At 43.4% G+C, this 21,029-nt stretch overlaps 1 protein-coding gene across 1 annotated transcript in view; it reads left to right on the top strand.

Moving 5' to 3' along the window:
- The window catches only part of Fam169b (family with sequence similarity 169 member B), a 61,417-nt gene that overhangs the window by 21,690 nt on the left and 18,698 nt on the right, over positions 1 to 21,029 (top strand). Inside the window, exons 4-5 of the mRNA XM_028776688.1 lie at positions 3,179 to 3,264; positions 9,684 to 9,861. Of these exons, the coding sequence (XP_028632521.1) occupies positions 3,179 to 3,264; positions 9,684 to 9,861 (264 nt within the window). The remainder of the gene's footprint in view (positions 1 to 3,178; positions 3,265 to 9,683; positions 9,862 to 21,029) is intronic.

The raw sequence follows: 21,029 nt of genomic DNA, 5'->3' as shown, positions 1-21,029 counted from the left end.
AGAGAGAGAGAGGAAGAGAGAAGAGAGAGAAGAGAGAGAAGAGAGAGAGAGAGAGAGGGAGGGAGGGAGGGAGGGAGGGAGGGAGGGAGGGAGGGAGGGAGGGAGAAATTAAATTGGTGCTAATGCCTTGGCAATGCCTTTCATGATGACCTGGGCTGCTGGCTCCTCTTAGCTCTGGACAGGAGGTGGGGGTGGATGGGTAGGGTGGGGAGTGATATTTAGATCTGCTGGGAAGCTTTTGGTTTTTGAAACACAGGTGTTTTTGTTTGCATTTTGTACCCCTTAGCGCTGCCTAGATCCAGGGTCTCCGCAGTGAAGGCCCTGTAGCACCTGTCAGTCTCCCGGTGCCGTCACGCGTCCTTGCTGTGCTGTGCCAGCTTTGGCACTGGCTCTGCTGCCGGCTCCGCTGCCTGCATTTCTAGGCACTCCACTGATCAAAAGCTGCCGCATCCTCCAGGCCTGTTCTGGTTTGAGCACAGGTTTATTTTAGACTGCTAAATTTGACTGGCCTCCACGCTCATTGTTGTGTACCCTTAGCCGTTGAAGATGAGTTTTGAAAAACATCATGAGGCCATTTGAATCTATTCTGTAATGGCCAGCATAACTAATGAAGGCTCTGCTGTGTGCTGTGAAACTCGAAAGGTGCCATGTCAACATGTTTGTTTGGAACGGTAGTAGAGAATTGAACATTTGTATTACAGGGGCACGGTCTTTTAGTAAGCCGAACAGCTTTGCTGGTTCACCTTATCCAGCTGGGAAATAATCCCCGTGGCTGTCGAAAGCCCCTGCAAGTTCTAGTAGCTGCCATTTTGGAAAGTAATCACATTGACTAAGTGAAGGTGAGCCCCAGGCATTTCATTGGTTCTTCCCTCCCAGCCTGCTGCATGAAGTTTAGAACCATTGTCAGCGAAACTAACAGGCAGGGAGAAGGGAGGCTGTTGGTCCTTGGAGGGGGAGGGGCAGGTTCTGAGACAGTGGTGACTGTCTGGCTTGTGCCTTGGAGCCTGGTCCTCACAGATCTCCACTAACGTGTCTCAAATAGAACAGGGAAGGAGGGGGAGGTTGCTGACCCTGAGTGGTTCACAGAGTTTTACAGTCACCGACCTTACATTAAATGACTCGTTTTTTGATTCCGTTTGTACCCCAGATCTTCATTTAGAAAGGGTTGAAAGGGAAGGTGCATTTAAAATTTTAAGTTTAATTTTTTTTACTAAACTTAATAAATACATTGAAATTTTAAAAATTAAATTTAAATTTTAAAATCGTGTGGCTTCCCAAACCCTTGGGATCAGGTACCTGGCTGAAGAAGTAGTTAAAAAAAAATATCTATTAAAAAAAAAGGCATAAAAGATAGCAGAAAGCAAGCAAAGGAACTTTTGTATTGAAAGTGGGAACAAAGAGGCAGAAGCCAGGGTAGGTTCACCTTTCAAGGCCAGACCACTTAGTAGGGATGGGCTGGGGAGACCGGAGTGGGCCTGAGTGAGGGGCTACCTTGATCATCTGAGGCAAGGGGCTGAATAAATGGAATGAGAGCAGAACCTCGTGGAGTAATCCAGTCATTGAATGGCAGGCAGGAAGTCCATACGGCCTGCCAACCTTATCTGGGTATTTCAAACCCGGTCAACCTAGCAGCTTCCTAGACACCTGGGGTGACGTGCTTGGGCAACCCTAGTGAAGCATCTGGGGCAGGGTGAATGTGTGTCCACCTCCACACCTGGTTCTGAGGATGCTGTGCAGATCACCAGGGTAGCTAGCGGCAGAGTTAGTCACAGTGAGCTGGGAAGAAGGAAAGCTCCATGGTCCACCCCATTCTGAGGATCATGCCGTTTACTGGATTTATGGTCTGAAGTCCGGAGCTGGACTCTCCCTCTGGCTCTTCTGGCCAGTTGTCTTCACGCCACCTCCCTCTCAGCTCTGCAGCGTCCTTGGCATGATGCTGATAACAGCTTCATTATGGGGCTGGAGGAAATGCACATGAAAGCAGGCAGGGCTGAGACGGGTGCCAAGCATTGCACAACACACAGGAAGTAGTTCTTTTCACTCAGGACCCACAGATAACACTCGATCTTACGATGTACGGGGAGTTACGAGCTGTGCAAATGATTGGACTTTTTTTTTTTTTTAAAAAGATACATTATTTAGAAAATTACACGCATGAGTATTTTCCCTGCACGTGTATCTGGGTACCACATGTGTGCCTTGTGCCCACAGAGGTATCGGAGCCTCCAGAGCTGGGTTTGTAGATGCTGCAGGCTGTGTGTGGGTACTGTAAATTCTGAGTCTAGGTCCTGGGCTAGAGTGGTGGCTTTGCTCTTAACTGCCAAGTCACATCTCCAACGCCAAATGATTGGACTTTGATATATGTCTCTTCATTTTATTTTATTAGTTTTTTATTATTTTAAGGTGCATTGATTGCTGTTTTGCCTCCATGTATGTCTCTGTGAGAGTGTCAGATCCTCTGGAATTGGTGTTATAGACAGTTGTGAGGTGCCATGTAGGTGTTGAGAATTAAACACAGGTCCTCTGGAAGAGTAGCCTGTGCTCTTAAGCAGGCTGGCCTTGAACTTGCTATATTGCTGAATGTACCCTTGCACTCCTGACTCTCCTGCCTCTACTCATCTTTGCCCTCACTCCCATCCTTGCCCCTGAATGCCAAGATTGCATCATGTTCACTACTGAAGTCTACACACTCAGTTTATGTGGGGGTGGGGATTGAACCTGGGGTTTCATGTATGATAAACAAGCATTCTACCAACTACGATATATCCCCAAACCTAAAACAAAAATGTAATTCTTAACTCATTGACAGCTTCAATATTTGTCTGTACTTTGTTTTATTTAGTGCCAATGAGAGATTTCTTTTTTCTGAGTCACAGGCAGGTTGCCTGTAAAATACCTGTCTTGTTCCTATCATGAGATTCTTCTAATTTGTGTTTTCATGGAATGCCATAAACCTTTCTCCAGGCTGGGAGATTACCTCAGTGGTAAAGCACTTGTATAGCATGTGCAGGGCCCTGGGTTCTAGCCACAACGTCATAACTCAACCCAAATGGTTAAAAATGTCACCCAGGTCCCCCACAAAGCATGCAACTTGGCCCATGCTCTTGAATGAGCCACTGTTATACCACCAGGGAGTTTGCTGTGTGACTTACACCTGTCTCTTGGTTTTTCCCTTCAGTTGTGGCTGTTTACTTAAAGGAATCCTGGTGGTCCATCGAAGATGTCCTAAGAACTTCCGATCCCACACGGGAAGGACTCATGAAGGTGAGGGGATATGATTCTTAAGTGAACATTTGCAAAACAGGTTTTCAAGCTCTCTTTACTTGGGCCCATGTTAATAAATTAAAGCTGGACACCAAGCTCCTTTATTAGGAAGCTGAATGAACAGGTTTGTTTTTTTTGAGACAGGTTTTCTGTTTTCTTTTTCTTAAATATATTATTTGTTTTTATGTGTGTTGGTATTGTATCTGCTTGTATATTTGTGTGAGAGTGTTGGATCCCTGAAACTGGAGTTACAGACAGTTGTGAGCTGCCATGTGAGTGCTGGGAACTGAACCTGGTCCTTTGGAAAAGCAGTGAGTGCTCTTAACTGCCAGAGCCATCTCTCTAGGCAAATTCACCAGCCTGGCCTGGAACTCAGAGATCCACCTGCCTCCATCTCCTGAGTGCTGTAACAAAAGGTATGTGCCACCACTGCCAGGATGGGGCTGCTTCATGTTAATCCCCAATTGTCCAAAGAGTGGGTTCCTCTGTGTCTTTGTTGTTCATGTCTGTGTACTCTCCCCCTCCCCCCCAGGCTGCTCTGTGGGGTACCAAGTCTGACATGCCTACATAGCAAACTTTGTCTCTTGATTCTGAAGGCTGGAGGTACAAAGTCAAGGAATATTTCTTTGGAGGGCTATGAGGGAATTCGTTGCCTGCTCTATCCCTGCTTCTGCTTGCTCCAGCAGTTCTTTGGCCCAAAATGGTGCTACTTTTGTGTCTCCACATGGCCTTCTTTGGAAGCATTGTCAGCCCAGGTTGAGAGTCCCACCTTTGATAAGAATATCAGTCGTATTGGATTTGGGAAGAATGCCCCATCATGGCTCAATTGCCTATAAAAATTCTAAAAAAGTTCCCTTTCACAGGTGCTGGTGGGGATTTCAGTATCTTTTGGGGGGCACAACTATTAATTCTAGCATCTTGCCATCAAGGAAAGCATGTAATGGTTCACCAGATACCTGAGTACTGTACTGCTCGTTCCTTCTGTGCGTCAGTTTGTAAGCTTTAGTTTGTCCTATTTCTCTGCGGTATTGAGACATTTTCCTGTCAAGTATATTCAGGTCATGGTTATTGATAGAAGATTTAGAAACAGATCCGATTCTGTCCAGCTTATTTCTTGATCCAGCTTCTTCACAGGGCTGGTCTAATTCAGAATCTTCAAACTCTCTGTTGTACACACGGAGACACAGGTTTGAGTTACACACAGTCAGTGAGTTATTTAGTTGGGGGAGCCTTTGAAGTGTTGTGGCTTTGTAGAGCTGTAAAGTAAAGAGCCTTGGGATGGTGAGGGTAGAGTCATGTGTCTTCTAAGAGTACAAGAGAGAAGTACACTTCAGCTGGAGTGGGGCTAAGGAGGGAGGCAGTAATTAGCCAGGAGATCTGACGTGTGCCTCATAACTCCCCGTTCATCTGGCTGCTAGGTTAATTTTAAATAGGTGAGATAAAGATTCTTTACTTGAAATGGCGTGTCTTTCTACAGTGGTCTAGAAAACTACGCTCTCCTTTCTGTGGGGTTCAGTAAGTGCTGGATGAAATATCAATATTTGTTCACTTTTAGTTTGGAGAATGACTTTATAGTGTTGTTTTTTTTTCTATTGCACAATTAAAGCATTGTTTACGGCTGGGCTGATGGCTCAGTAAGAACCTTGTTTTGCAAGCATAAGGTCCTGAGCTGGAATGTCCAGAACCCAAGTAAAAAGCCAGGCATGACTGTGTATAAACCAACCTGTGTGGGGTGGAGACAGGTGAGCCCTTAGAGTTCCCTGAATAGCCAGCCAAGACAACCTTCTTCCTCAGTGAGATCCTGTCTCGGTGTAGTAAGAGCAACAGTGACTGAGTAAGACACCCAAGGTCCTGCTCTGGCCCCTGTATGGGTGTTCATGGTCACATGATCAAGTTCATGCACCATACCAACACACCAACCAACACACACAGATTGAAAAATTTAAATTGAGCCCTGTTTTTTAAGCAAGTTTCATTGACATGTAATTTGCATACCATAAATTTACACTAAAAATATACAATTCCGTGATGTCTAATAGTCTTCAATCAGTCACTGCATAACATTTTCATCATTCTAACACTGTTCTTGGCTGAATGACAGTCCAGCGTATGAACGGACTACGTGTCATTATCCATTCTTTGGTTGATGGATATTGAGTGGTGTGCACTTCTTAGCTTTCACGAGCCTTTTTGTATGACTTTTTATGAGAACACGCGTTTTGAATTTTCTTGCGTATAAACCTAGAAGCATAATTACTGGTCACATGGTATCTCTCTATTTCATATTTTGAGGAAGTGCCAGGATTTCCCGCAGTTACTGCACCACCTGACTTTCCCACCGGCAGTGCCAGCAGGCTTCAGTCTCTCCGTGTCCTCAGCAATATGAACTGTTGTCTGCTTCCTCTATCCTCCATCTGTGGTGCTTTGAGTGGGAAATGTCCTCCATAGGCCCCCATACTTGGATACTTGGTCCCCAGTTAGTTGTGCTGTGTGGGGTTATGGAACCTTTAGGAAATGGAACCTTGCTGAAGGAAGTGTGTCACTGGGGGAGGGCTTTGCGGGTTTTAGAGTCCGGTCCCACATCCTGTTCTCTGTCTCTCTTCCACTCTCTGTGTCTCTGTCTCTCTCTCTGTCTTTATCTCTGTCTGTCTCTCTCTGCTTCCTGTGTATGGGTAAAAATGTGACCAGCCTGTTTCCTGCTCCTGCTGCCTTGCTTTCCCCGACCGATCTCTTTCCCACCATGATGTCCCCGCTGTCCTTCTGGAACCTTAAGGCACAGTACCCCTTTTCTTCCTTAAGTTGCTTGAGGCAATGGTGTTTCATCACAGCAGCAGACCAGGAGCTCATACACCATCCTGTAGGTGTGAAGTGGTACCCTATAGATGTGTTGATGTGCAGTCCCTGATGACTAAGGATACTGAGCATCCTTTTTAACGCTCACAGGCCATTTGTATGTTGTGATGGTTCAAACATGCTTGGCACAGGGTGTGGCACTATTAGAAGGTGTGGCCCTGTTGGAGTAGGTGTGGCCTTATTAGAGTAGGTGTGTCTCTGTGGGTGTGGGCTTTAAGACCCTCATCCTAGCTGCCTGGGAAGTGACTATTGTGCTAGCAGCCTTCACATGAAAATGTAGAACTCTCAGCTCCTCCTGCACCATGCCTGCCCAGATGCTGCCCTGTTCCTGCCTTGATGATAATGTGCTGAACCTCTGAACCTGTAAGCCAGCTCCTACGAAATGTTGTTTTTACAAGAGTTGCCTTGGTCATGGTGTCTGTTCACAGAAGTCAAACTCCAAGACATATGCCTTCTTTGGAAGAATGACTGTTGATCCTCCTGTAGTCCACTTTTAGACTGGGATATTTGAATTTTTGTCGTTGAATTGTGTTTCCCACATATTCTCAGTGCGATCGATTTGTTACATATTTGTGACTGAGAAACTTGCACGGCTCTTCTCCCATTCTGTAAGCTGCCTGTTTAAAAAGATTATGCCAGGATCAGTAGACTAGGTAGATGTTATTGTAGACATTCTTCAAGGTTTTCTTCCAGAAAGCTAATGCTGCCTTGAGACTCAGCAGAGGAACATGACATGTGTTGCCCCAGTCCCTTTGTCCCAGGTGGACATGTCGGCCCTTTGGTGACTGCTGTTGCTGATTGCTGAACAGACTCTGATAGACTGTCTTCCAAGTTTCGATTAGGAGCCCACTCAAGTTTCTGAGCTTGCACTATACGGATGTTTATGTTCTGAATAGAAAGAATTAAATAACGTGTTCTGTGACATTCTATGCTCTCACCCCACCCCATACATCGGGATATTTCCTCTGTTGTTGGTAAGACTTTGTCTTTAATAGGTTTTGTTTCTCAGCTACTTCTTTTTTGTAAATTACTAGAAAAAGCATCTTTAATGCTCTCTTTGTTAATGTAATTAGTGGTCCCAGTGAGAGCTTAGAAATGGTTATTAGTTTTATGTTTTTGGAAATGCTTCTAAGTCAAAATCGCATGTCACGCATTTTTTTTCTTCCTGTAATGGAATTGGACAAATTAAACACACTCCCTTTTCCGCCTTCTTCTCTTGCCAGCATTTGATTGGATGTTTCCCCTCTGCCACATGTAGCCTGCTCTCTACTTTCCCTCTGGTTTCGTAAGTTGAAAAAAAATACAGCCTCCCAGATGATACCCATTAGCTCTTGACACCAGCTAGTTCTTAAAGCTGAACTTCATCTGGCTGCCACTGTCTGAGATAGAACGGGAACTGGTCAGAGGGGCATGTGTCTTCTTCTAAGAGCTGGCTCCAGATGAAGGTGACATATCTCGACATTCTGGACCAACGAGGAAGTTTGTGGACCCTGGATACTTGGTGCTGGATGTTAGGGCATTGTAAGCTGCCATATTAGTCATTTTAAAAGCAGACAAGTGGGTCAATAAGGTGGCTCAGTGAGTAAAAGTGCTTGCTATGAGGACCTGATGATCTAAGTTCGATTCCCCCAAATCCATGTTCAGGTGGAAGGAGAGCACTGACTCCACAAAGTTGTCCTGTGGCCTCCACATGTGTTTGCTAATGTGCATGTGTGTGCATGGTGCATGTGTGTGTGTGTGTGTAAGACAGAGAAAGAGAGAGAGTACACACACAATGATAATAACAGACAGTGGTTGAGAGCTCACTCAAAGTCTCTCATCCCGTGAACTGAACCTCAAAGAAGGCTGAATGACCAAGATCTCTCAGGACATGAAGGCTGAGTTCCCACAGTTATAGGTGCTGGTGCTGATGTTGAGGTGGATGATAGATAACTTTAGGGTCTGGTATTAAACATGAGGTGGTTTATGTGGTAAAGTGCTTGTCATGTAGCACGAGGACCTGAGTTCAATACCTGGAACCCACATAAAAAGTGGGACATGGTGGCACATGTAATCCCAGAGCTGGAGAGTCAGGGACACATGGATCCCTGGGCTCAGAGGTCAGCCAGCCTTGGGTGAGGTCCAGTTTCAGTGAGAGATTCTGTCTCAAAAATTAAAGTGGACAACACCTGAAGAGTGTTATCTAGTGTTGACCTCTGATACACACACGCATACACACTCACACACATACACATCCTTTCTCTCTCACACACACATGCACACACTCCCCCCCACCAACATATAAACACACTCCCTACATAAACAGGAACATATGACGTAAATAAGTAAAATTGACGGTAAAACCACGCACTGTTGTTCGCAGCGGATGGTCCCTTTCCCAAAGCCTCAGGTCTGGTGGCTGAGGAAGCAGGAGGGACTTAACTGCTATCTGGGCTGGAGTAGGTGTGCTGTTTGAGATGGAGGAGCCCTGGCCTGTTAACCCCAGCCTGCATCTTGAGATAGCCCTAGCCCAGCTATCTCAAGTTATCTTTGGAAGGAGACAGTAGAGTTGGCCCACGTCCTCACTTAACCTTTTTGAGCTTCAGTTTCTGCACCTGTAAGCCAGGTCCTCCCCAGCAGAGTCAGGTGACAACATGTGGGTGGAAGTCACAGCTCTGGGGGCGTGGATCTGGAGGTAATGTGGACACACACACACACCCCACACGTCCACACAGGCACCACATTGGCTGTCACATAGCCTAGTTGTAGGAAGAAAGCTCAGCACCGTGATACAGTCCTCGTGTCAGTGGCTGGCTGCTTTCATCCCCTGTGTTGCATTTTCTCAGTTATTTGCACTGCCTCGAGGGCTGTTTGTAGGATTAACAGGTCTGGCAGTGTAGCCAGACATGGCCAGGTAGCCATGTCTCATATGAATCCAGAAGAGAGGCCTGACTTCAGCTACATATTTGCCCTTCCTGGGCCACGCATGTATTCAGAAGAATCATAGACAGGACCGTGATGTCATTTTGGCTTGCGCAAGAGAAAGCTTCTAACTAGGTGGGGCCCACTTTGACCACAGGTTGGTTTCCTTTCTTGGATGACTCTGCAAGGAGAGTCACGGGTGGGCAGGAGGGTTCTATTATATAGCTTAGTTCAAGGTGGGGCCTTGAGTCCAAATATGTCACAAGTTGTGAAAATTTGTGACTTTTGCTCTGGCAGTGATCCCAACTCCCTCACCCTCTGCTACCCACAGACAGGACAAGGATGCCCCTGTGTTAAATGGCAGATTGGATTATTTCAGGACACAGACTATCTCATGGAATGGTTGACCTGGCTGCCCTGGAGACAACTTCCTATTCTGTCACCCTTGGCAGACCCCACTCTGTCATGCTCTGTGGACTAACAGACCTTGTCTGTGGACCCGAGTCTTCCCTGACACTGTTACCCCTTACTGCCTTGTAGTAAGTCAGTGGCATTGAGACTCCATCTTCTTCATTGGAAGCAGTCTGCCTTGCCTGGCCCTGCCTTGAGCTGCCTTCCTGTCTGGTCTCACTTCCTGGGGGCCCCTCTTTCTTTTTCCTTTTAAGGTTCAGTCCTTTGGGGAAAGGATTGTTCTTTTTGTTCTCAACGCCATTGTTTTTGGAAGACTGGAGAGAAGGCTGGACAGCGATGACCTGTTTTTCTTACCTCATCCTGCAAAGGAGCAAGCTAAGATTCTGTGGAGAGATGGAGCCGCAGTTGGATTTTACTCAATCAAGATGAAAGGTGAGGGACACATGGCCTATGAGGTGGAGGGTGGGGTGGGCATCCCGGATGTCTGCCTGTCTCTGCAGACCCACCTCGGTACTACACTCTGTGGACTCTTCTGGCTCAGGAAGCCCAGCCAAAGGAGTGGCTTTTATGTTTGCATCTCTGTAAGCCTTCTCTTGGGTTCCCAGGAAGAGCAGTGTGTCCCTACAACAGTGAACAATGGGCGTGACTGAAGGCTTAATGCTTTTGTTTTTTTTTTTCTTAATGTTAACAATTAGCTGTCAGGAAAAATACTATTGCTGATAGCTGGCGTATGTTCAGGAAGCACCCCCATGCCAAGACTTTCAGACATTACCTCAGAAGACAAGACAGGGAATTGGCCACAAAAACAAGGTTAGGTTAGACTTAGGTTAGACAATAGCAACTTCCTTCTAGGGCTCTTGGCGAGCATTAGTCGTCCAACCATTGGGCTGCAGGTGTCTGTCTATCCTTTCAGATAGCTGCTTTTTTTAATAGGTTTTTTTTTTTTTAGAGGTTATCAATATCTTGCCTAGCTGGTTCCAGCATCACCACCACTTACTTCTTATAAAGTTATTCATTTTAAAAATTACTTTCAAAATTACAAGTGTTTATTTGGCAGGTGGGAGGGGGAATGGGCAAGGTGAGAGGGACAGAGGATGACTCCTGGGGATCTGTTCTCTCCTTCCACCATGTAAATTCTGTGGATCAAACTCATGTCATCAGGCTTGGTTGGAAACACTCTGAGCAAGCTCACTGGCAAGAAAAGTATCAATTTTAGCAACAATTAAATTTCCCAGAAAATCCCCAATGGATGTGCTATTTTTGGAGGTAAGTGCTCTTGGTGGATAAAGAAGCTGGTTTTTGTTTTGAACTATGTTCACATTGTGTGTGTGTGTGTGTGTGTGTGCCCACGTGTGTGTTCTACTTGTCCAGGATGGAATGAAGTCTCTTCCTCTCTTCTTCCCTTTCTGCCTCCCCCTCTGTCTTCTGTAATATGACCAGAATCTCATGCTTTGTTAAATGTCTGCTGAGGTCAGTTCTAGGTGCTTTGGCACATAGCTGTTTCAGTAGCTTCCCTTGGACGGTCGCTGGCCCTATGATCTCAGTGTGTCTTTATACCTTCACAGGTTGTCATTTTCCTGGCTTATTAGTTTCAGATAGAATGATGGGCCTGGAGAGTAATTAGTTTCAGATAGAATGATGGGCCTGGAGAGTAATTAAGATGAAGGGGAACCATTTATAATTCATCTTTCCTAAAGCATGTTGCCCTCATTTTCTAAAAAACTAAATAGCCAAGCTTAACTCTGTAAGAGAGCCATGCACAGTCTATAGCCTTGTTGATCTAGTCCTGGGTCTCCTAGTAGGGACAGGTCATGATTAGGGTATCTTATGGTGTTACTAGCTTTTATATGACCAATTTGATTGTTTCCTTTTTATTTATTTATTTTTAATATTTATGACTGGACCACAAATCCATAACTCCAGTTCCAGATCAGATGCTCTCTTCTGACTTCCATGGTACACTTACATTGATGTAGGCAAACACTCATAAATTTTTTTTTTCTTGTGACAAGGTTCCTCTGTGTAACAGTCCTGGCTGTCCTGGAAGTCACTCTGTAGATCAGGTTCCCCTTGAACTCACAGAGATGTGCCTGACTCTGTCTTCTTAGAGCCATGATTAAAGGTGTGTGCCACCACGCCTGGCCTGTGCTATTTTAACTGCTGAACCATTATCTCTTCCCCCTCCCCGCACTTCTTTTTCTATTTCATGGGACAGTTTGAGAAACATTGTTGTGTGGCCAATGTTCTCTTTGATACCATTTCATTGCTTTCTGCCTGGATAGTTATTGCTGACTAGACTTTGGGTTTAGATTATTCTTGTTTTTCTAGAACATTTACTATATAAGTACTCATAGCTCTAAACTTTCGTTTTTAAGATTTCCTTAGCTGCATCCCAAAGGTTCTGGTAAACTGTGATAGTGGGAATTTTAAAATTTCCTCTCTGATTTCTAAAGTGACCCGCTGGTCATTTAAGGACATAGTGTTTTTGTCTCCATGTTTTTGTATCGCCTTTTCCTAGTATTGATTTCTGCTTTCTTGCACAGTGTTCTGGTCAGATACAAGACGTCATTAGATCCTTTTGTACTGGTGAGGTTTGAATTGTAGCCGGAATGTCTGTTTTAAAAAAAAGTTTTATGCGAATATTGACTAAGACAAATATGTGTCGTGTATCTTATGGATGGAATATTATGTAGCTGTCAGGTGACTTTATTTGCTCTGTTCCATAGTTTAACTCTTAAGATTTCTTTGTTGACTTTTCAGTTAGATGCCCTCTCTGAAGATGACCATAGGGTGTTGAAATCACCCACGGTTACTGATAGTGTCAGGAACTTGTTGACCTCTATGTCTGTTAGCATTTGCATGTTGAAATTGGGGGCTCTAATGTTTGCAATTATTACGACCTTGATGAATCGTTCCCTTTATTGCTATGCATGGCATTCTCTTCATCTCTTCTGGCTAACTTTGGTTTGAAATCTATTCATATTTTTGGAGACATGTGTCCAAGATGCCCTTGAACTCCCTATGTAGCTGAGGGTGACCTTGAACTTCCTGTTCTGTCTCCCTAATGCTGGGATTATAGACACACACCGTCATGCTGAGCAGTGCAGTACTTTCGAGTGAACCCAGTGCCTTGTGCGTGCTGGACAAGCATTAGGCCAACTTAGCTAAATCTTCATCCTGAAAGTCTAGTTTTATCAGATACCAGAACAGCTAGCTATGCCAGCTTGTTTTCTGTTTCTGCTCACTTGATAGATTGTTTTTCATTCCTTGACTCTGTCTACAGATATTTTTACCAGTGAGTTGTGTTTCTTGGAGACAACAGATGGTTGGCTCTTGTTTTTTTTTAATTCACCCAGCCAATCTGTGTCTCTTTCTTGTTGACTTGAGGTCATTTACATTTAAAGTTATTAATAGTGGTGTTTAGATAACTGTTTGTTTTTCCTCTCTTCCCTGTTAGTCTCAGGAGTTTGCTGGGTTGGCTGTGGATTCCTTTCCAACTCTTCTTTGTTCATCTCATGAAGTTTATTCTTTCCTGTGTCCTTGTGATGATGAGTTTTTTTTTTTTTCTGTGTCTTCTACAGTGCTGTTGGGTGGCCATGTACTTCTTTGGTGTGGGCTTGTCTAAGAATGCTGTGATTTTTTTTTCCTTCCACTTTAAAAGACAGCTTTGCTGGCTTTAGCAGTCTTGGCTGGCAGTTATCTATTTTCAGTTCTTGAAATACACCATTCCTTCTTTTCCTGGCCTTTAGTATTATTGTTAAGAGACCTAGTATTATCCTGGTGTTTCAGCCTTTGAAGATAAGTTGACATTTTTCCTGAAGAACTTTTAATGTTGTTTCCTTGTTTTGGAGTTTTGACACCTTGACTGTATGTTGGAAATTATCTAATCTATCTATCTATCTATCTATCTATCTATCTATCTATCTATCTATCTATCTATCTATCTATCTGGTCTAGATAAAGAATTACAAGAGCTTGCACCTGACATTCCTGCCCCAGGAGTCTATGGACTTGACTTCCTGTTTGTATTTTGTGGGGCTTATTGTGTTTCTTATATTTGTAAATATTCACTGCTATATTTTTTGTTCATTTGCTTTTTGAGACAGGGTATCATTTTGTAGCCCTGGCTGTCCTGGAACTCACTATGTAGATCAGACTGGCCTCAAACTTACAGAGATCCACCCACCTCTGTCTCCTGACTTTTGGGATTACAGATGTGCACCACCATGTCCAAATGACTTTTCTGTCATTTATGGAGAATTTTTGTCCATGACTTTTTTTCATATACTTTTATTCTCTTTTCTCCTTTTTTTTTTTTTTTCTGGGATTCCAATTATATTAGTATTACAGTGCTTCATAATGGTTTTCAAGTCTCTGAGAGTCTCCTTTTCTTTTTTCTTTTCTTTTTTTTTTTTTAAATCAAGTGTTTTGTAAGCCAGGCTAACCTCAAACTTGATATGTAGCTGTCTTAGTTCCTCCTCTATTGCTATCAAGAGATACCATGACCAAGGAAACTTAGTAATGAAATCATTTAATTGTGGGGGGGAGGTTTGCTTATAGTTTTGGAGGGTGAGTGTATGACCTGGCATGGGATGTTGAAACCTTAAAGCCCATCTCCAGTGACACACCCTCCTCCAAAAGGCCACACCTCCTAATCCTTCCCAAAGAGTTCCACTAACAAGGGATTAAGCATTTAAATATATGAACCTATGGAGGACATTCTCATTCAGACCACCACAGTAGTCAAGGCTAGCCTTGAACTTCTGCTCCCCCGTCACCACCTCTTAAATACTGGGGTTGTAGATGTATACTACCGTTCTTGGCTCTGAAATTTTATTTTCATTTAAACATTTTCCTGTCTTATTTAGTTAGATATTTCTATTGATCTGTATCAGTTCTATCTCCTAAATATGCTGTTCAGACCATTGATAAGTTTAGTCATATTCAATTTTAGAATTTCAGGTGTTAGTAAAAGTTTTATATTTTTGTTGAGATTTTAAATCAATTTATTGATTATGTTCTCTATTAATTTTTTGAATTAAACTGATTACCTTAATTGAACATATTTGTGAAGTTGCTTGAAAGCCCCTTCCCCCTTTTTCCTGCTAATGTCTCTTTTAAATCAGTTATGTTGAATAACTACCTTTTCTAAATATAGGTCACACTTTTCAATTTCTTTGCATGTTTAGAAACTTTTGGCTGCAAACCAGTCATTGAAAATACTGTGGATGCTGGAGAGATGTCTCGGTGGTTAAAAGCATGTACTGCTATCACAAATGAGCTGAATTCATTTTCAGCACCTGCATCATGTGCCTCACAGTTATCTGGCTTTAGCTCCAGGGGAATCAGATGCCACTGGACAGACACAGATATGGTCACAGACACAGACACACAAACACATACACACACACTTTAGAAATTAATATTAGAAAATAAGATATATTGTGTGAGTTGTCTTTGTGTTTCTTGAAGACCTGTGGTTTTGCCCTCAAGAGACATTTAACATGCTGAGACTTACACAGGAAACATTGTCTTCTCTGTGCTGTGCAGCTGCTGACATCTGTCTATGTGACTTCCTATGGCTGCTGCTTTAGCCTGGACTTGTTGAGTTCCTCCCTTTGCCTAGTGTTCGAAAATGAGCTATGGCTATACTTTCACTATGATTTCTTTTTTTTTTTTTTTTTAATTTATTTTATTTTATTTTATTTTATTTTTTGGTTTTTCGAGACAGGGTTTCTCTGTATAGCACTGGCTGTCCTGGAACTCACTCTGTAGACCAGGCTGGCCTCGAACTCAGAAATCCACCTGCCTCTGCCTCCCAAGTGCTGGGATTAAAGGCGTGCGCCACCACCGCCCAGCCTCACTATGATTTCTTGACTTTTACTTTTGGAGTAGTCAAAAAAATATCATAAAGCCAGGTACAGTGGCATATGTCAACAGTCATAACACATAGGAGGATGAGGCAGGATTGCTGAAAGTTTGAGGCCAACCTGGGCAATTTGGCAATGTAGTGTCTCAACAAACAACCAAACCAAACCAAACCATCCCCTGAAAAGTCCCATGCATCTCTGAGGGCCAGGTATCTATCACAACGACAGTTGGGAGCCAGTGTGACCACATCCAGATCACAGCATTGCTAATGGATCATACAGGGGATTAACCAACTATCAGAAGTGAGTTTCAAATTTGGGAAATGTTGCTGATGCTTCTTCATCTTGGCTCATTTCTGGGGCTTGTCACAGGGTCATATAATGTTGGCTTTTACGATGTTGACATTTTATAGTGCTTCTCGGCAGTTTCTCCTCATTACTTCAGGCCCGTGTGATCAGAACCTCTTAGTTTAGCTTAGGTCCCCCCTGAAAGTTATCACTCTACCGCATGAGCATAGGAAAACATGCAGATTCACTCTGGAGAGAAGCAGGGGCCAGCCAGGCTCTAGCTACTGAAGACTGTGCAGACCACCCCCAACATGATGGCAACTTTGCTTTGAGTATTTTGACTCTATGATGCTGTGGCGATATATATTCAGTGGAAATTATCATCTGAATTTTGGTCTTCTTCTGGATGTAGTGTCGTATGGCTCATTACACTACTCTTCCACCACACAGGGCAGAAGCTCCAAGCTGTAGTGCCAATGGAGCATGGCTGCTTTGAGGGCTCCAGGCGACTCCCTGCAGGGTTCTGTGTTGTGCTGTTTGGGAGGCTAGGTACATTGAGTATCTTTTCAGTTGTCTATCTCTGTCTGTCTGTCTGTCTATGCAGCTAATCAATCTATCATCTATCTATCTATCTATCTATCTATCACCTATCATCTTTCTCTTGCATATACAAGTCTTTAAATATAATTTGAAAGATGAACAGAAACAACTCGGGGCTTTATAGTATTGCCCATTTTAATCCTTGTACAGTAAAAATGAAGTAAGCCACTGTTCTTAATTCCCTCAGCTGCCCGCACCTCATATGATCCCCCCCTGAGTCGGCCCACCTCCATTCTGTCACCCATGTCCTGACAACCACTGGTTCCTTTCCCATCACTGTGATTTTTGAGTTTCATAGTTTTGTCTTTTATAAGAAGATCACAGAAGTAGAACTCTGTGTCATTTAGCTTTTCCGAGACTGTTCTTCTGCTTAGCGTCATGCTTTTGAGCATGCGCCTTTGAGATTTGTGTCAGTCAACTTGGGGATCGTAGATTGTGCCTCCTTATGCCTAAGGAGCGTGTTCAGCTTTCAAACAAATGAGTGCCGTTGTGTAGAATGAATAGGACATTTTCTGGCGGACTTCTCACTGGAAGCAGTTTGTCACCGGGCCGGTTTGCATTTCTTGGTTGGTTTGGTGGTTCCATGATTGTTTTTTTTTTTTTTTTACAAAATAGTCAAACTTTAGTCATTTTACAACTTCCTTTATGCCGGAATTTCCCCTAAATAATAAAAATTAGTGGGTTTTACTTTAACTTTTACTCTCAAACCACTAGTCCACAAGGCTATTAGCATTTAGGGGAAGAAAGTATTGGTTGTACTGTGGAGTGGGGCATAGGTCAATTTAAGAAAGAACTTGTATTATACACATGTGCAAAAATCTACAGAGAACAAACTTGTCTTCCAGTTTGTTCTCTAAACACCCAGTGATAATGAAAACCATGGAAACAGGAGTGTCAACTACGAATATAAAATGGGATGGTGAGGAACTTGGACAACCTGGGCGGCCATGAGGATGGCCTCACCTCAGCCCTCTTTGTGGCTGAGGCTTCCTGCTTCAACCTTCTCAAGACATTCAGGGACACAGTCACCTCCTGCACGGTGGCCCTGTGAAGCAGGAGTCCCTTGTACCATCTTCTGGACCTTTGTGGCCGTCATTATTTTTGAATAAAGTTTTATTGGTACACAGGCACACATATGACTGCTTTTGTACTGTAACCTCAGAGTCCAGGAGTTGCAATTAAAACCTGAATCCCAAAGGCTGAAGTATTTTTTTTTTATGTCATCCTTACGGAGACATTTTGTTGACCCCTGTTCTAGAGAATACACTGTAAACATCTCCTATGAAAAGAAAACAATTTAGTTAAAATTGTATGAATGGAATTCAGGAGCATTTAGAGTTTTGGCTGCCATCTTAATAGCTGCTTAACTGCCCTGGGCTCCAAGGCTTCTGTCTTAATCTTGTAGAGTGGCCCCAGGAGAGACCCAATAGCATGATTGTAACTAAAAGAGTGTGCTAACAATTAGCAAAAGCCAGCCTGCTTAGCCATTTCTGTTTTAGATCAGGTTCAGGAATATCCCAGTGTCTTCATTATCTGCCTTCAAGCTCTTTGATTGGCAAATGATCTGAATTTGGGTTTTCCCATCCATATAACGTTCCACAGAGCAGTAGCTGTCCTCAGTGTATTTTCTCCCAGGATTTTCAGAACAAGATCTATGTGGGTGATTGACACTTACCCCCTAAGGTCTGGGCTGCTATCAACTCTACATTTGGTTATTTTTATATCCATCAGTTCACAATAGAATTCTGTGGCCCATTGTGGTTCTTAGAAACTCTTGGGCGGGGTAGTTACGCCTCTTTGTACTTACCTTTTAAATCTTCCAGAAAAACTTCTTGTCTGAAGAAAAAAACAGTTTCTTCTGTTATTTGTTGAATGCTTATTCCTGGCTTTCCTAGTTAGTGGTCCACCTGTGAATTCTCATTCATGCATTCTGAGAAATCATACATGCATACATAATACATACATATGTTCTTACATACACATATATGTACACACACGCACACACACACACACACACCCCTCTTCCTTTCTTTTTCTCTTTCTTATTTTTTTTTTTTAAAGACGAGGATTCTCTGGGTAGCCTTGGGCCTTGGCTGTACTGGAACTCTTTTGTAGACCAGACTGGCCTGGAAATCAGAGAAACTGCCTCCGCCTCCGCCTCCGCCTCCGCCTCCGCCTCCGCCTCCACCTCCGCCGTGCTGGGATTAAAGGCATGAGCCACCGCCACCCGTCATACCTTGCTTTAAGCCCTTTCCTCATTTTTGTTTGGACATTATTGTTGCAGATAGTTTACTGGCTCCATGTTGGTTTTCTTTGGTGAGTTTTCTCTGCTCTTCTCAAAGGCTCTGTCTCAGGTCTGCCCATGCTGTTGGAGTGAAGACTTCTGATTGTATGTGGTGCTGACGTGTCTCCATCATTTCATTACAGGTGCCCATATGATTACGCATTTCCTTCACAGGAATCTGGTGTCCATATGATCCAGCCATCTGTGGTGACCTAAATTAACTTTGTCTACACTGCTGAATCTTTGGTGTTTATATTAATTTGTATGTTTTACTTTGATCTACAAATGATTTATAATATTTTTCCCGGTTGTTGACTATTATTTTTAACTCTTTGGAATGTTCTGTTGCACATAGTTTTGGGAGAAAGCTCTCTCCTTTTCTGTTCCTTGGGAGTTGTTTTTTTTTGCAAGTTTGGTAGAACGTATCTGTAAAGTCACCTGAGCCTGGTGTTTTGTTAAGTGTCGGAGTGTTTTAAGCTATTGATGTAATGTTTTAATGCTTGTAGGACATTTTAGTCTCTCTCTTTCCCTTGAGTCAGTTTTGTTAGGTTGTGTTGTCTTTAGAGATGCTTACTTTTTATTTATTTTCAGATTTATTGGAATGTTCTCCTACCTTTTAAATTTCTGTGGCACCTCTAGTGATGTTCATGCAGGATTTTTAAGAGCAGCAGGATATTTCATGACCTATTTGTCCATTTCTCAAGGATAAAAGATACCAAGACACTCACCATGGTCAAAGATCATTGTCACACCAGTGGTGACTAAAGTTGTTTGAATATATAAAGTAGAAGGAGGCATTATTAAAATTATTATCAATAATTTTTAAGAGTGAGAAAATAAGGAAAAGCGAGAAAGATCCTGGAGAATGGGAGGGGTTTCCAAAAGAGGAAAAGCCCCTGAACTCCATCATGTAGGGGTTTTATTGGGGTATGGCAGAAACTGGACAAAGGCTTAGGTATTCCTTATTCAGATTGGCTGCTTCTCTGGGCTATATTGAGCAAAGCAGAGGGAAGGCTTACTCATTCCATGCATGTATCCCTAGCCCAACTGTGTCTGTGATCGTGCATTATTTATATACTGCCTACCCATTAGGGGTGGTTGAAGACCCTGCTGTCTACCTCTGACTTAGCTGTTAGGTATTGATCGCGATTGTCAGTAGCTGATGCTGTTAACTGCCTCTGACTTTGTCTTGATAGGTGTCAATTAGATTGTTCTTTTCTTTTTAAAATCTTCACATGTGTGTGGCCAGCTGGCAGCCTTACCATGACAGAGAGTTAACTCTGTCAGAGCCACCAATATACAGCTACAGTGTTCTAGGTTATGTCCTTGTCTGTGGCATTGTCTAGGGTCTTTTTCCCAAAATGGAAGCAGGTTTGTCCGAAGCCATTTTTACTTGTAAGTTAGTCTGTTATCATTGGCTGCATTAGACAGAGGCAAGGATGTGTAAAAAAGCAATAAATAGTATCAAGCATGCATTCCCCAGGGAGGCTCGTGGAAGCTAGCCACCAGGCCCACCAAATTCTCCTGGCTTCTTAGAGCCCGTCTGTCTGCCTTTTGTCAAATCTGGTTGGCTGCCTCACACTCACTGCAGGCCTTCTCTCATTCTTAGGGCTGACTTCACTGTTCCAACCTTAACATCCATCCCACTGTAACCTCTGAGCAGCTTGTAGTTTTCAGGATGGACCCTTTCTTCTTGCTACTCACAAGGAGCTGGCTTCTGCATCAATATCTCTATTCTAGTTCCTAGTAAACTCAATGTATTCTTTCTTTCTCTTTGTTAATTTTAGTATCTTTTAAATAGAAAAACCCCAAAACTCTTTCTTCTTTGTCTTTGCTTTCTGTCTCATTAATTTGGTGTGTGTGCCTGCACGTCTCTCTGCAGGTATACACCTTCAAGTATTCTGGTCCCTCCCTCTTCACCTTATTCCGTTAAGACAGGGTTTCTCACTGAACTGGGAGGTAGGCTGGTAGACTGTAGGCCCAGTGATCTTCCTGTCTTTACTAAGTTGTGCACACCTGGGTTTTAACATGGTTGCTGGGGATTTGAACTTAGATTCTCCTGATTCAGTGGATGAAATCATTGCTGGGGTTTCTCCCACTATTTTCCTTAGTCTTTCTATCCCAGTGCTGAGCAGAGAGCCAGTTGACTGCAGGCATCTTATTTCTTCAGCTCACAGCTGTAATGGAATTCTAGGAAAATTGCTTGGGAATCATTTTACATCATGGATTTTACTCGACAACTTTGAAGATATGATTATTCTTTAGAAAGCACTGGTAGAGTAATTTTGCTTCTTTTTCTCCAGAAGTTGGTTTTGAGAAGTTTACAGAAGCATTGCACAGACAGTTAGAAAGGTCCTCTGTGCCTTGTAGGTATAGATGCCCGCCATAATATCTGCATCTATGTAATCAAGGTATGGTGCTCAGGTTGAAGAAATCACCCTTGGTTGATTTTTCTATCAGTGACTGTTTTCTCTTCTGGGATCAAGAGAACACCCAGCACCTGCAAACACCCCCCGCCCCGCCCGGGGCGGCCCGGCGCCCGGGGGGGGGGGGGGGGG

The sequence above is a fragment of the Grammomys surdaster genome, unplaced genomic scaffold (genome assembly GCF_004785775.1).
Source record: "Grammomys surdaster isolate TR1022 unplaced genomic scaffold, NIH_TR_1.0 271, whole genome shotgun sequence".
Classification (NCBI taxonomy): domain Eukaryota; kingdom Metazoa; phylum Chordata; class Mammalia; order Rodentia; family Muridae; genus Grammomys; species Grammomys surdaster.
This window is presented reverse-complemented; position numbering and strand designations above follow the sequence as displayed.